Source organism: Thalia democratica, chromosome 6 (assembly GCF_965202585.1).
Source record: "Thalia democratica chromosome 6, ktThaDemo2.hap1.1, whole genome shotgun sequence".
Lineage (NCBI taxonomy): Eukaryota > Metazoa > Chordata > Thaliacea > Salpida > Salpidae > Thalia > Thalia democratica.
In genome coordinates this window covers 49676297-49692974 of record NC_139170.1, presented here as the reverse complement: position 1 = coordinate 49692974, position 16678 = coordinate 49676297, and the positions used below count along the sequence as shown (strand labels likewise).

The 16678-nt window shown below is 27.8% G+C and overlaps 1 protein-coding gene across 1 annotated transcript; it reads left to right on the top strand.

Moving 5' to 3' along the window:
• LOC145838603 (uncharacterized) lies at positions 1 to 1761 on the top strand. The gene is made up of 3 exons (XM_082946222.1): positions 1 to 367; positions 698 to 894; positions 1280 to 1761. The coding sequence occupies exons 1-3, from the start codon at positions 88 to 90 to the stop codon at positions 1490 to 1492; spliced, it is 690 nt and encodes a 229-aa protein (XP_082802348.1). The 5' UTR covers positions 1 to 87; the 3' UTR covers positions 1493 to 1761.
• Positions 1762 to 16678: the final 14917 nt, after the last annotated feature.

Sequence of the window (16678 nt, the reverse complement as noted above, 5' to 3'; positions counted from 1 at the left end):
AGCTTCAAAATATTCAGCTCGAAACTTTGCAGCTTTGGAAAAAATATTTTTACAAGTTTGACAAGAAAACAACATATTTCAAAAAAGATGTTCAAAACAACTCTCGCTGCCCTCATCTTCGTTTTCTCTTCGGTCACCGGGAAGCCCCTGAGCGGCGAAGACTCGATATTCGACGGCTTGGACGGCATCACGGCAGTCAGGGACCGGGGCGCGGGCTGGGTCGGCATAGCAACGCCCCTGCAGACGAGACCCGTGTACATCAGGGACGATTACGACGAGTCCGTGTGCCCCGAGCTGCGTTGTGACGTCACGGTGAGGCTGATGACGTTTTGGGGAGTCGAGTGCGAGTACTGCGTCATAAAAGAAGGTTTGTTAGAATTTTTTTTCAACTTGTATATGATTTGTTTTAAATTTAATAACATTTTTGTGCACTTTTTGCAAACATATGACTTTAAAAAGAAATAAAAGATAAAATCCAACATTAAAATTCCAAATTTTAACAAAAGTTAAACTAAAAATCTTCTACTTGGTTTTCTTACTTGTAAGTAAAAAAAGTAAAAAACTAAGAAATTAATTAAAAAAACAAACATTTTTACGTACTACGCCTGTCAAGTGAGCATCAGTTTTTTAAGTCGTACGTTAGACCAAAAACGCAACTTTTTTTTTCAAATGTTCAAGTTCCACGTACAAACAACAGGACAGCGATGCAGCGACACGAGGCAGTTAGCGCTGACGAACACGAGAGCCAACTGCGAGGAGGGGCTCGCGTGCCTCCCCGACGCATCAGGCGAGTTCAGCTGCCAGGCGGGGAACGCGCGCAACGCTTACCAGGTGGCGAGCTTCAGGAACATGCTCGACAAGGACACGGTGCCGATGAAGTACGCCGGATCCGAGGTTATTTGGTGTTTGTTGGTGGTAAAATTTTTGTTATAAACTTAGAATTCGTAAGGTTTTAGAATTCAGAGGAACTAAAATTTTGACGATTCTTGTTTAAAAAAACAAAAAGAAAAAACAAAGTTATTTGTTCTCAGCGATACAGCTTAAAAAGTTTAACAAAACTTTACGCAACAAACCAAAAAAAAATTGATGCTTGATAAATATGCAGAAATAAAAAAGTCGGACGTTAAAGTAGCACTGGAAGTTTTTTTTTTCAAGAATAACTCAAAATTAATGACTTTTATATGCTTTTGTTTATCTAGATGAAAAAAAACGAACATAAGCGTTTAATTTAAAACTTTAATAGTATATTTAATATATTGAAACTCCAATCACATTCCAGACTCCGTGCAAGGACCACTACGAGCATTGGGAGAAGATAGCCAACAAGAAGAGGAAACACTGGAGGCCGGTGTGCGACGGGAGCGGCTACTATGACGTCACAAAGCCCCAGTGCACCGAGGACATGATGTGCTGGTGCACTGACAAGCGGGGAAACGTGGTTGTTGATGACGTCACAGACTGCGAAAACGCCGGGATGTTCGCCAAATATTAAGACGCCGATGTTTAACTTATTTATTTAAAGTATTTATTGTTTTTCAGTGTTTCTATTTAAAGTTTTATTTTTGCTTTTTGTCGCACAAGTAGTGTTTTTTTAGTAAAAATATTTTTTGCCTAAAAATTTTTATCAGTTTTAAATTCGGTTTTGATGTTGTATAAAAATTTACTTTTAGTTTCAAAAGACTTTTCAAAAAAAAATTCAAGTTGCTCATTGCTTGTGACCAAACACTGCCTGAAGTGATTTTTATTTAAATAAAAGTTATTCTTTTCACCAACGATGCTTTTTGTGTTAACGGTAGTTTTACAAACATCTTTGACTTTGAATTCGAAACTGACCTCTGTCTAAGTCGCAGTGCTTTCGTAACTCTGTCCAACAATTGCTTGTAAGGAAAAAACGTTTCTTATTTTCAATTTTAACGATTAGAGAAGGGATACGATACTAATACGATATTACGGTATACGGTAAATTAGGATATACTCATTTTAAATATCACTTGCTTTGTTGTAAAATGTTTTATAAAAGTACGGGTTGGTTTAAATATAATTTAAACAGAGTGCAATTTTTGCTTGCTGTTTTAGAAAGAAGAAGTATAACTTTTTTTTTATTTGGTTAGTCCTAGTTGAAAAGTATATACAAAAGCTAAACACTTAATGTCATAGTCAGACAAAACAAAGATAAAATAATTATATATTATTAGTTTTAACACAATTAAGTAGTTTTTAACAATAAATTCTTAAAATTCTAGTCGAAATTAGTTAACTATGTTGTTAAAAGTCTTTAAATTTGTAAACATAAACTGTAAAATACGTTATCCTTGCATATACTACAAGGAAGTACTATAACTTTTTTTAAAAATCTTTTATTATTATTAAGTATTTGATTGTTTTTCGTTAAACTAAAGCTGAATAACATTATAAGGTCAGGTGTCTTTAATTTATAATTAAAAAGGGAGTAAGTTTGATTATCGATAGAGTAACTGTATAGATTAAAAAAGATAAAAATCAAAAATAATTTTACTTATCGTCTAAGTATTTCTTATAAAAGTAAGTTACTGACAATTTGAAAATTGCAAGATAAAACTAAAATATAAACCGAGTTTTATTTATTTTATTTTACATTATTACTACTTTTGTAATATTATGTATTAGAAGTAGTGTTTAAGCGATTTAAATGAAACGTTTAAGTTGAGTTAATAACTTTTTGGATCAAGTAATATTACAAATTGTAATCGGTAGCTTAAATTTTTTTTAACAAAAAAAAAAAAACTGTACTTTTATTTGTTTACTAGTTGTAGTGTAAAAAAAATATCTAAATAAACTAAGACCGAAGAAAACATCGTCGGAATTCAATCAGAGCAAAAGCCTATGCCGTGAGACAAACTCAAGTTAACGTAAAGGTTTGATCAAACCAATTCGATAACCAGACCACAAGCTTTCGGTAGACTGAGACCCAGGTTTCAATAAAAACGAAACCTTGGTCTTAGTCTACCGAAGAAGTTTGATCAAACCTTTATGTTAACTTAAGCTGATTAAGTGATTAAAGTTCTTGAAATTTTTAGTATTGAATTAAGATAATTGATAATGCTGAGTGGTTTTTTGTACAAACTGAACTACTAAATAAACTTTTTAAACTGATAAGTATACTTTTGAAACTGTTAACATTTTTTTGTGAGTATAAGATATAAAATAAAAACTTATATAATGGTTAGGCAGATATTGCAAAGTGTTTTGTAATGATTACGGCGAATTCTAAATTATGCAAGTTATGTAAAACTAGTCATTTAACTATATTGAGTGAAAAATCATTAAACGAGGCAAAACATGTATGCTTTATCTTTGAATGATTTAAAGCAATTGTGTTTACCTTCAAAATAGCTTAGTTTGTTGAATATCGCCTCACCACAAGAATAAAACAAATAGTAACGCACAAAAAATTTTGCTCAAGCTTTATAAACAAATATATATTGACTAGTAACAAAAGTTCAAATATAAAGTTTTTAAATAGCTAGTCAGTGGGCTGCAAATATATTTTTATGCTTTTGTTTTTTCAACTAAAACTTATATTTTATTTTTTTAATGATGCGCTGAACAAATTTAGGTTGGTAAAATTCTCAAAAAATTATACTTTTTTTATTTAAGACTACATTCAAAACAATAACGTATATAAGTATATGTTTTTAATATTTCTGAACAGTTTTACAGCAGTTAAAAAAGTAACTCTTGTTATGGAAGTATAAATATTTTATTTTAAAGGGTTTCGTTAACAAACAACGTATTACTCTTTCAGAGACCATTATTGTAGCTAAATACTCATCCTAAAAGAACAAAACTATAAAAGTCGTAATGTTGTTATACTACCTGAAGTTTATTTGAGTAATTAAGCAAAATGAGTATTTTTTTTACAATTCACAAACTAATTTCAACTTTTTGTGTTTTATGAGTGTTTTCTGATTTTTTAACTAAAAAAACTTATATTTTCTTTGTGAAGAAAATCAGAACACGAAGATATTGTATAGTTTAAAGACTTGAAAGTTTGTTTATAACCGCAGTAAAACAGCAAAAAACGCTTGAAATGGCTCTGTTAAGTTTTTAAAATATTGTTAGTTTTCTTAAGTAAATTTAAAAAAGATAAAAACGAGTTAAAGATCGTGTGATAGCTCATGCTTTTCTATTTCACTTAATTCATGACTAGTTTATCTTATTTATCAGTTTTTATTTGCATAGAAGACTTAAGTTCGCTATCTCCATCGAATAATTTGAAACTTTTTACTGATAAGCAGTGATTTATAATTGAATTTAATTTGTTATATAATAAAATTTAATACAAATACTTTAATCTGCGTAGTAAAACTTGAGGAAAAAAATAAAACTTGCTCGTACAAAATCTGTAATATTTAGTTAAACATTTTGTAGAAAATGTTCATAGTACTTAGTGTTGTACAACCTTATTATGTCTGATGTGTGTTTTAAGATAACTAACAAGCTTACTTGGAAAAATTTATAAGTCATTAAAGACAATATTATAAACAAAATAAAACAGTGAAGTAACAAAAAAACGTAAAATACTTCTTATTAACGAGCATGATTACATCCGTTTTCTTTTTTTTTGTCTACAATCTTTATTTTTGTAATATCTCAGAAATTTTATATTCAGTAGAAATAACTTCTTTAGTTTAAAAGATAGAGCTTTTGCTAAAAATTATCCACAGCAGATAAATGAAGATCAGTTAGACTTTTAATTGTTTTTTATAGCAAGAATAATACTTTTTAGTAATGATTTTGCGACAACATTGCGTGAAACATTTAAAAGAATATTTTAAGTTAGGAATATTTCTTATCAACAAAATTCAAAAAAAAAAAGTAAATTAAAAAAACAAATAAATAGATATCATAGTTAAGTTAATACCTACTAATAATGGTTTTTAGTATCAGATTTTAAAAAAACTACAAACCTGATAGAACCCACATATTCAGGTTATATAATAAACAGTAAAGTTTTACAGAACTTTTTGCTGCTATGTATATTTTTCTAAATAATTCAGCGGTATTTAACCTTTTTTTTAATGTTTTACCCCTTTTTGGAAGGTTATTACCAAGTTTACCCGAAAAAAGCAAAATAATGATTAATTTTGAAAAAAAACTTTAGAACTAAAAGCTTTAAAAGTATTAAGAAATGTAAAACTAAAAGACATTGATAAGCATTAATTAAAATAACTTTATTTTAAATTAACCCTTTAATACAAAGGAATTTAAACCAGGTTTAGAACCGCTGAACTAGATAATATGCTTATACTACTGATCAAATTTGTAGAGGGTTGTATAACCAAAACAAATTATCAATCGAGCAAAAACCATTTTGCGAGAAAAACTAACCGGACTGCAGTTATTCGCAAACGCAGTTTATTAATTTCAGAAAAAATAACAGTGCGGTTTTGAGCCTTGTGACTTGACGCAGTTGCCCAGAAGCGCTACCATCGCCAATTAGTTGCAGGATATCAATGTTGTTGGCGCGCTTTCTTTCCGCGAAAACTTTGAACTGTGACGCACTTGCTGGTATAATTTGCGCAAAAAAAACATTCTTGCGCGCGGTAGTTTTTTCCTCGTTAAATAAATTACGGCTGTTAGAAATTTGCGGTCGTGACTGCTTTTTTATTGGTGGTTTGGGAAGTTTTGCTACTGATAATGTGTATTTACGTATTGAATGTTTTGCTAGTATGTTTATGTTTAATACTAAAGTTGATTTATTCATATATATATTTTTTCAAAATTTACTAAAAATTGTTTTCAAACAAACACTTTAATGCCAGATTTATATAAGATCAAAGATTTAAAGTTTTGTTAAAATATTCCTTTTTAAATAATTTTATCCTATTCAAAACTTTTAGTAAATTATCAAAACAAGTACGTGATAATAGTATTTAATAAAAACTAAGAAATACATATTTATCAAACTATATTTAAATAACATTTAAACATATATAAAACATACTGTTATACAACATAAGCTATACAACAGATTTTATCGCAAGTTTTAAAAGTGAAAGCTTCAGTAGACTTCAAGTAGGTAGAATTAAACGTTGTTTTGTTGTTTGTTTTTCATTTTTATCGCATAAGAAACAACTTTTGCAAATACAACAAAATTTTCAACGCTGTCAGAATGTAGCGAGAAAATTGTGTAAATGTGTTAGCAGGTAGCGTTAAAAATACTGTGTTGAAAATATAAAAAAATTTTTGAAAATGTTGCAATAGACTTTAAACTTAAGCTGACTTTCATGTAAAATATAAACATACTGTAGCTTTATGATGTAAAAACTTTAAGTTGAAAAAAAGTTTTTCTTAGTTAATACTTATTTTTCTAAAATGTTTCAGTTTATTTTTAATATTTTCTTTGTAGACAATTTTTTTTATTAGTTCATACACTGCTTTATTGGTAAACTACACATTTTTGCTTGTACTGATATCAAATGAATTGTTTACTAAAAATTTTAATTGTTTAAACAAACTCTTCAGCAACTACAATGGACAGTTCTAGGCCAGAATTTTTCAGAGACAGAAGGTTTATTAAGAAAGGAAACAAAGCAACCAATTTTACAAATAACAACGCTGTGAACAGTTATGAATTACAAAGTAATGGAAATGAAAAACATAATAACACGAATGTGTCTGAAACTACAGGTTTGATATAAAACTATTTCAAATTATTTTATTGCTTGTTCGCTCCTAATAATCAATGTTACAAACAAAATAGTAACACTTTTATGAGTTGTAAAACAAAGTTGTAACTTTTTTGTTTTCAGTAAAAACTTTGTATGTTCAGAAATTACAGGTTTGTCAAAAAACTTCTTTAAAACTATTTAAACACTAGTTTGCTCTTAACAAAAATGTTTACACTTTTTAAATAGCTTAAGAGCTTTTTTTTTGTCTTACAACAAAACTCTAACAACATGTTGTTGTGTAAACAAGCATATACATGAATTACTTTCAAATAGAACAGTCGGCAGTGAAAGAGAACCCGTCATTGGAAGACGGTTTGAAGTTAGTGACTGAAGTTTCAATACAAACAGCTATCCACCGGAACAGCTTGTTTAAAAAAAGAATCGAAAAGGTGTTTAATATACTAAAACTTAGTTTGAAATCAGTTATTTAATAGATTATCTTTAAATTTATGCTTAAATTTTACTAAAAAATCAATTGTTAAAAAAAAATCGAAAAAGTAAGTTTAAGCTTGAATTCTATTATTTAATGAAGTGTTCTATTTTTTTATACTTGAATTTTATGAAATAAAAACATTAATTAAACTGAACAAAATTTCAATTGTTTAGCGTTTTGGTTTTAGGTTGTGTAATGAGTTCCAAAGCTATGGTGTTAATGCATCAAAAGACTGGTACACAGCAAAAATATTAAAGTGAAAATTAAAAAAAATAAAAGTTTTTTTTTTGCAAGCCAGCAGTAGTGAGTGACAGGAGGTTTTACAAAGGATCGTCAGCTGCTGCAATCGCCTGCCTACCCCTGAAAGTATCCGCGTTTCTCCTCTTCTGCAACGTCATAATACCCGGTTCCGGTTCGTTTGATTAAAAAAAAGTTTTGTTCAAATAGGTTTTAAATTTACGAGTTAAAAAATAATAAATGAAGTAGTTTTATACTTAGGCAAAGTAACTAGTAACCTTCTAGAGCGAGTTGGATTTTTGATCCACCTTTTGCAAACCACTATATTTTTTTATAATCAACTAAAAGTAAGTTGTTGTCTAACCATCAAGTTAATACAAAAAAAAAGAACTAGCATCACACTATACTCACATTTAAACGTATATCAAAGTTGTTAATATTTGTTGCAATACTAAATATATTTTAAGTAGAAATTTTTACACTATAAAAGACTCATGCCAGATAGGTTTGCTGAACAAACAATGTACGGATCCGGCTCATTTGCGGTACACTGACCAACCATAAATTAGTACCTAGATAAAATGAACCTCTGAAAGAATATTCTCGTTTGTACTTGAAAGTTTTTTTTTTACTTATAATTACTCATGAGTAGTATACTTATTATTTTACTGTATATTAAACTGAAAATAAATGATTTCCAAATGTATTGCGCCTTAACCAATCTGACCATGTTAGGCAATGATTTTTTTTAATTATGGCCTGGTAGGAACAAAACTTGTTTTTTTTTTTAATAGTTTACCTATCTTATATTACGAAACAAATATAATACAAAGCTCGCTATTTTTTTTGTTAACTATATTCATTAAATTCTTTTAACGAATAAAACAATTAAATCAAACTAAAATAAACGGAACAAAATTTAGAAAAAGTTCAATTTTAAATTGGCGACAATAAACCAAACAGTATTTATAATTAGCACACTGTTATTATAAACGGTATTTTAAGTTTTAAGATGAAAACATTGATGTTAGCTGAATTGAGAAAAAACCTACTTTTCGACTGAAGCCGGCTAGTGTCGGGTAGCAGGGAGTCGTATAATCGAGGACCGTATAATCGAGAGTGCACTGTACTTTGTTATTTTAAATTTATTAATTAAACAGGGACGATAATAAGCGGTTTCACTTTTCTTTGTGTAGCAACTACCCATGACGAGGCTGACCGGAAAAACTTGAAGAAAAAAATACCGCAACTAGTGAGTATTTGTATTTAAATTGATTTTAAATAAAAATATTTGTTTTCAAACAAGCATTCTTAATGAGCACTTATTGTAATTTTAGCGATTTTGATTTTAAATAGTTCTGTACTAAACAAAAAAACAGCATATTTAATCATTAGAAGTTGCTATATTCAAGTTTTATTTTTGGGTTTAATAAATTATGTGAATTTAATATATCTTGTAACACGGTATGAAATCAGTTTGTTTCTTTAGTTGACGTAATTTCTAAACTTTTGAAAACTGTTAACTAACTTTTTACTGTTTATAGGCTCTTATGCTTATTTTTTGCCTTCTAGATAACCTCTCATACTTTAGCTTTGTGTATGTCAACTCAAGAACTGCTAAAGTTAAAATTAATATAAACAATTTTGAGTACAAAAGGCACTCGACGAATTTTAAATGACGTTGGTAACTTTTCTTTTTGCTAATAAACTTTACGCTGTTTCTTTGTAATGTAAATAAAAAGTTGTATTTAAGTAGAGTGTATATAAACTTAAGAACTGTGTCACTTTGTTTAAGTATTTGTAAATACAAAACGCAGGTATGTTCGAACGTGCTGATCGGGTTGGCGCAATTTTTCACCTTCCCCTTCCTACTGGCCGGTTGGGTTTGGAGCGTGAATTGGGGGATCACCCTCGTCTACAACTCGCTCGACCGTAAAAATGGCGGGAAAGTGCGACCCCACGCGTTTGTGTGATTGGATATGATTTTAGACGTCACGTTAAAAAAGTTAAATTTCATGTTAGAAGTTAAACTAATATTTTGTAAATATTGCTCTAAGTACTTTTTTAAGCTGTTAACGAAAAAGTTAAATTTGTCAGGTTTTTATTTACTAGTAAAATAAAACAAAAACAATGATGCTTATTTATACAGCAATAGTTTGCTATAAGCGCGCTCGAAAACAATAAAAGAAACAAAAGAGTAATCACAAATAATTTAAAAGTTGTTAAGCTATGGTTATTTCGTTTTAAGTTTAGTAAAACAATGTAGTTCTATTTTTTTTCACTGACACAATTTTTAAAGAAGTCTATCGTTTTTGTTTACTTGAAAGATTGTTTTTTCTATTTTATTATTATAAATATTTTATTTAGTTTAAATTGCAAAGTTTTAGGTTATTTCTCTTATTGTGATCTATAAAATAAACATAAAATGCTTTAAATTTTTATTATTGCAATATTTATTGTTTTTAAACATAATTTTTGTAACGTAAAGTTTATGATAAAAAAACTAAACTGATAATTTTCTTTACTTCAATTTTACAGTTTAGATTATTTTTATTGTTGGCTTATATATTCTTAATATTTATTATAGTTGTTGTTAATGCGTAATTTATTTTAATATTTTACATATTGTTGAAGATTAAAAAGTTCTAATACTTTACATCTGTGTTTATAATCTGGTTTAGATATCTGGTCTAGATAGTTTAAGTAAAAACTACTTTAGTCCTTAAATTAAGTATAATTTTATTCTCAAACTCATTTATAATATCAAAGGCTTACTTAAATCGTTAATTATAGACAAAGAGTTATTTTATTTTATTTAAAGTGTTGCTAATAAATGCAAAGAAAAAAGTTTTACTGATATAATTTTATATATTTACATAACGTTAAAACAATTTATCAGTTAAGGTATTTAAAGAAAGTAAGTGTTAAAATGCTGTATTTTACAAAAGAATCATTCATTTTTTGATTTAAACTTAAAATTCTGCAGAAATTTTTCTGAAATTAAGTTTAAAATTTTCACGGCTGTACAACCTGCTGATATCAACTCAAACATTAAAACGTCTAAAGATCTATATCTTCAATATAGTCACCATTACAACTGACATCATTAAAATTGTCATCATTTTTATCGTTGTTTTCATCAATTTCAGGATTGACAATTATTGGACCTGTTATTCAGTTGTTTTGTTGCAATATTTTATCAATGTGATTTGTACTTGTGGAAGTAAACAAGTTTTTTTCAATATTTCATTATTGTATATTGTATGGAAGCTAGATTTTTAACAAAAATAAATCAAAAACAGCTTTACTATAGAAAACTAAAGAGTTATATGTTTTACAGTTAGCCAACATAAACCACGTACGTTGTTTTGATTTTAGATTAGTATTAACAAACCTGAATTATTGCAACAGTTATTCTTGCAGCACTTTACAATAAAGAACAAAATCACAAAAACAGCAATTGAAACCAAACTAGTGATAGAGACAAATAAAATTATATTTGAAGTTTCTTCACTGGTAGTATTGATTGTTGAGTTTGTTGTTGCTGTACTGTTGCTTGTTGTTATCTTTTTAGTTGTTGTCTCTTGTGTTTTTCTTGTTGTTTTGATGCTTGTTGTGGTTTCAGCCTCTTTTTCTCTTGACAAATGAAGAAAAACATGTTTTTGGTGTTTGAAGAAAATAATAAATGAGTAAGCTTCGTTTGTTAGATTTTTCTGTGAGTTTTTATTATTTAGTTTGTTCATAGTTTGACTGTTTTATATTTTGCTTGACAAATTGTACTTTAAAACATGATCAATAAAAGGTTTCAATTAAAAAAGCTACAATTAAGTAAGTTTCGTTTATAGAAACTGTTTTATTTAATGCTTTGCTTGTTTATTTGTTTTACAATTTGTTTTTGGTGTCAGGGTTTTTACTTTTTAAAATTATTGGATGTAAGCATAAAGTGCTATGGCTTTATAAAAGAACGTAAAGTTATTTAGAAATATTTTTTTGTATAAAAGATATCTTCTAGAAATATTAAAATTAAACTTTTAATTGTATTTAAATCCAGTTATTAATACCAAAGAATTTAAAAAATAAAATTTAAGCTTGATTTATAATTGTAAAAACAGTTTGCTCGGTAAAAAAATGTTTAATTACATTAAAGTCAGTAACAATTAACAAAATAAGCAAATATATAAAATAATTAAACTAACTGTTAAATAGACTTCAAAAGTTTGGACTTTATCAATAAAATTGTATTTCTCTGTTTTAAACTTAATTAAATCGATGCCATTACTTTTACCAAACGTTTCATCAACTGTAAAGGTAAATGATATATATGAATAATACTATTTTGTTAGTTACAGCTTACAAAGAAAACTGGTAAGCAAACTTACTATTTTTGTATTGATAAACTAAAAGTTTTTGCCTTATAACACTACTTTTTTAGTTTGTAAAATTATACAATCGATAATTTTTGTAATTAACATTTTCAACTCTAAATAAAACCTATATTGTTTAGATGTTTTCTTTTTTAACAAAATATTTTGTAATATATGTTTGAAGTACTTTACTTGTGTGTTAGAATAAAACAAGTAGAAACTGTTAAAAATTCAATTTTATACAATTCAAATTTGTACTTACTTAAGTTACAATTTTACTTAACTTATAAAATACTTTACTTATAATTTTAAGTTTTTAACCTCTTATTGTTTTATCATTGATTAGTTTCTCCGTATAAAATCGTACTACGCAAGGTTCAATAAAGACTCCTTCATCGTTAAAATCGCACTTTGCTTTTTCTTGCGCTGAAATAAATGTGCTATATGTTTAGTGCTATTTTTAAAGTCTTGGTATATTTTTGAAAGTGTTTAAAGTCGTTAATAAATTGGTTTTTTCGTGAACTACGATTTAATAACAATTCTACTAACAAAACTTACTTTAGTTTTCTAATTAGTTTGTAACTACACAAAAATATATTACAAATGTTCGATTTAGAATTTTAGTTTTGTTAAGAACACTTTAGAGTTTAGATTATGTTGTTTCTTAGACAAACATAAACTAAATACTAATAATTACTATTATAAGTTTGAATATATAAATAAAAATTTAACAAAATGAATTAAAACAGTTTTTAGTTTTATAATACTAGTTAAGTAACTAAATTGAGAAAACATTATTTAAAAATAATTCATACATAATCGACTGAAATCAATTTTTCGACAAAAAAAAAATACTCACAGCTTGTATGTGTCGTTTCTATAAAACCAACTAAAAACACAAAAAAAGATGAACAAATGAACATAGTCATAAAAAAACTGTTTTTGTAACTTTTAATCTAGCTAGGAAAACTAATTGTAGTTAAAACTGATGATTTGTTTTTTATTTTGTAGTGTAAATACAGTTTATTAGAAATTTTTTTGTAGGTTTTTAAATCAGCTAATGTATGCATTTTACTTTAATTAAAAACATTAAGTAAACATTTTGTTACTTAACTGTTTGTAAAACTTTTCTTTGTTATGATTAAAATACCTAACTCTAAAGTTTTTTTCGCAATTTAGTCACACTTAAAGTAACAAAAAAAAAAGTACGATACTTTTTTATAAAGTTAAAACATTAACTTATTTAGCTACAGTTTAAAAGTAAGTATGTGCTGTGTTGTTTAAGATGTTAATTATTGAACGCATAATGCTATTTATTTCATTCACACAATTTAGCTATCGTTACAAACAGTTAAAACAATACTTAATGTTTAATTAATTTATTTACTATGCTTAGTTTAAAATACCTAAAACGTTATACTACACAGTAAATAGCACAACCTTTAAAAATAGGTAATGATAAAATTCTTAAAATCTTAAGTACTTATCAAAAATGTTTAATATATGCAGTATGTATAAAAGATTAAAACAGTTTTATGCTACTTTTATTTTGTAAATATTTTTTTACAAACTTTTAATCCATCTCGTAGCTTTTTTCGGCTTTATACAAATTACTTTATAAACTAATTTAATCACAAATATACATTTTTGAACAGTGAAAATCTGTATAATGTCTGTTACATAAAACACATTAATAACTTCTAATATATTCAAATCTTCAAAGTTTAAAAAGGACTAATAAAATATGTTTTGATTATGTTGGTTTCACAAATACGCATTTAAATAGAGCTAAAACATATAAAACATCGTGTTCTAAGAAAATATAAATTAACTTAGCATTAAAGTTAATTTTTTAAATGTTTTGAAGTAAAAAATTATTATTTAATCTTTTTTTTTAATTTATGCTACTAAAACCAAAAAAACTTTTATAGATCCTTCTCTGCTTTTAAGAATATTAGAAATTAAAACTAGCTCTTCTAATTTAAAATATTTAAAAAAAATTTATAAACACTTTAAGAATTTAATTCTTAAACGAAAATATTTTCCTTCAACCGAAAAGACGGTAATTAATTACTAAAAGTAAAAAAAAAACAAGTGTGGCCACTTTCTTATAAAGCTTAAGGTAATATGGAAATAAAAACACTAATCGGATAAATTAATTCTAAGACTAATGACAAAGAATAAGTAAAAAAAATGTTTTTTTTTTGAGATATGTTACTAAAAATAAAACAATTAAAGTGTCCCAATTTTTCCATAAGCTCCTTTACTAACCTAACGAACTCTAGCTAAAACCTTAAAAAAAGCTATTTAGGTGCTATTAAGTATTATTTTAAAATATTTCTTTGCTTTAGAACGATTGTCGCTTTTTACTTATGAGAGCAAAAACAGTATTGAAAGCTGCTACGTAATTTCTTATTGGTTAAACGACAAATAATAAGCGCTTTAAAAGTTTGTTCTAAGAACCTGAAATAAAAAAAAAGTCTTTCGGTTTTTAGTCATACACCATTGATAAAACTTAATGTTGGTTTTTACTTAATTTAAAAATTTAAGTGATATAATAATGGGCTACATTGAAAAACAGTTGTTGTTTTTATACAAAACTTCACTCTCACTTCATTTATTAAGTTCATCTATTTCTCGTCCACTATGCAAAGCCTGGGATTTTATATAAATGATGCATACTTAAAGCCTAACTTCCACATTGGCATTTATACTTACTTACTATAAAACAACAGCTGTAGCTATTATCGTTTTCAGTATTTACAATAAAAAAAAAAGTTTCGGGGAGAACTATAAACTTCGCAAAAAATTTCTTCTTGTTTTATTTGTTGAATAGATATGATTTTTTAACATTTTTTAACAAAAAGATGTAATGAATTTGTTTGTCCCGGACAAGACGTTAAAAGGTATCCGTGGTGTGCTACTCGACTCGATAACCGAAAGGTTCTTCGCGCACCAGGTCCTAAGACCAAAAAATATAAGTAATTTTATTTATGTTGTTCAATAACTTATAATATTTAATAGATTTTTAAAACTTTAAAGTTTAGAAATCTAAAGAAGTTTAAGATTTTTTTCCAACAATGGAATAACCCTGGTCAAGTCAATAAATAACTTTTATAATTTTTTAGTGTACCTTAAAGCATTTCCCATTTGTTTACATAAACATATGTATTTATCTGTTTATTATCAATTAATCTGTCAACTGCAAAGTTTGAGAAGAACCTATAACTGCAATTAAGAAAGGTAAGTAAATTTTTTTCTATAATTTGGTTATGATTTAAATATTTACAGTTATTTAAATATAGTAAATAACAATCTTAATGTTTAAAAAGTCATATGCATTTTTTTTAGTTATCTGTATTTACTAATGTAAAAAAAAGCTTTTATTCATTTATTGACTGTGGTGTTGTAAAATAAGAATGAAAGTTAAACTTGATAAAATGGTATACTATAGATAGAGTATTCATTATTTAATATACAAAGCTTTGTGGCCTGATGGTGTAGGGGTCCTAATGACAAATACTCTCTGAGTTAAGTTGAGTAATAAAATTCTAGTCGTTGACAAAACTACCTTTAAAAAAAAGTTGTTTGGGTTTATTAATCAAAAAGCCTAATTTTAAGTTTTTATTGCAAAACCGCTTTTCAAGGTTTTCAAAAAAGTTTTTTTGCAGGCCGCAGATTTTGGCTTTGAGGGCCGCATTTAGCCTGCGGGCCGCAGTTTGCCAACCCTTGGTTTAACCCAATGGCCATTTGGAAAGCTTACTCTTGTTCCAAGGTCCTTCTACTTCTGGTTGACAAAGGTTGTAGATCAAAGGCTTACTCTGAACAAATTACAGTGGAAAACTGCTCTAACTTTCTCAAGACACCCCAATCTTCAACTAGATTTTTTGCAAATGATTTAGCACCTTGCCTTTTGACGAAGGAGCTGACACTATTTCAGGGTTGTTGCACCCATGAAGTCTAGCCTTGTCTATCAAGGGCAAGGCTTGCGCACGCTCGCTTCTAGGCGACAGGGTTCTGACTTAGTCATGGTCCCTGCCGTACAGGTACACCCAGCTCTATATACTTGACCTGTTTGGTTGCAATCTCGGCCGTTCCATTGGCTCTCCAAACTTCAGTTCTCAAAGCCCTTTGGCATTTCTGCCAGGCTCCGTCTAGACCCGCCCCTAAGGTCTGCCAACTAAAGGCTTTAAAGCAATACACTTCAGCCCAATTTCTCACAAATGAACAATTCTGTTCTCAAAGCACTCTCTGCTGGGCTCTGTCTAGACCAGTGGTTCCAAACCTTTTTGATGCCCCGCACCCCTAAAGATCTTGCACCCCTAACACTATATGTTATTTATTAATAACTTGATTATAAAATCACTGATTCGATTAATAAATAGTGTGTATTTTAAATTTTATGATAGTGTACTATATTAACAAAAATAAAATACTTGAAAATTCAAAAACATAACAAACTATATTCTAACAAGTTTTATCTATTTTTTATAAGGTAGAAAACATCAGAACTCACTCTTCCCTCTGCAACGATAAGCGTTTTCTGAAGGTCAAGCAAGTGAGTTTGGAGCTCATCACTTGTAATTCTACCTGCTCATTTTTAAACTAACTAAAAAAATTAATTACTTTGCCAGTAAAACCTAACTGAACATAACTATCATTCCACTTCCTTATATTTGACATGATTGAGTACTAATTTAAATAAACTGTATTCTAAAAAAAAAAAATCAACTACTAAAACAATTTTTTTCATAAAATTTATACAAAAACAATGCTTCAGCCTATGACTTCGTCATTTAGTTTTTTTAGAATTTGAAAAAATACTAGAAGTGAGGAAAAAGCACTAGAAAAGTAATAAATATTAGGCTTAAGCTTGAAACTAAACTTTTTATACATTTTGTTATGAATAAATGTACTAAAAAAAATAAAAA

Coding starts and splice junctions, on each gene's coding strand:
- LOC145838603 (XM_082946222.1), top strand. CDS start 88: ATGTTCAAAACAACTCTCGCTGCCCTCATCTTCGTTTTCTCTTCGGTC. Junction 368..697: donor GTACTGCGTCATAAAAGAAG/GTTTGTTAGAAT, acceptor TACAAACAACAG/GACAGCGATGCAGCGACACG. Junction 895..1,279: donor TGAAGTACGCCGGATCCGAG/GTTATTTGGTGT, acceptor ATCACATTCCAG/ACTCCGTGCAAGGACCACTA.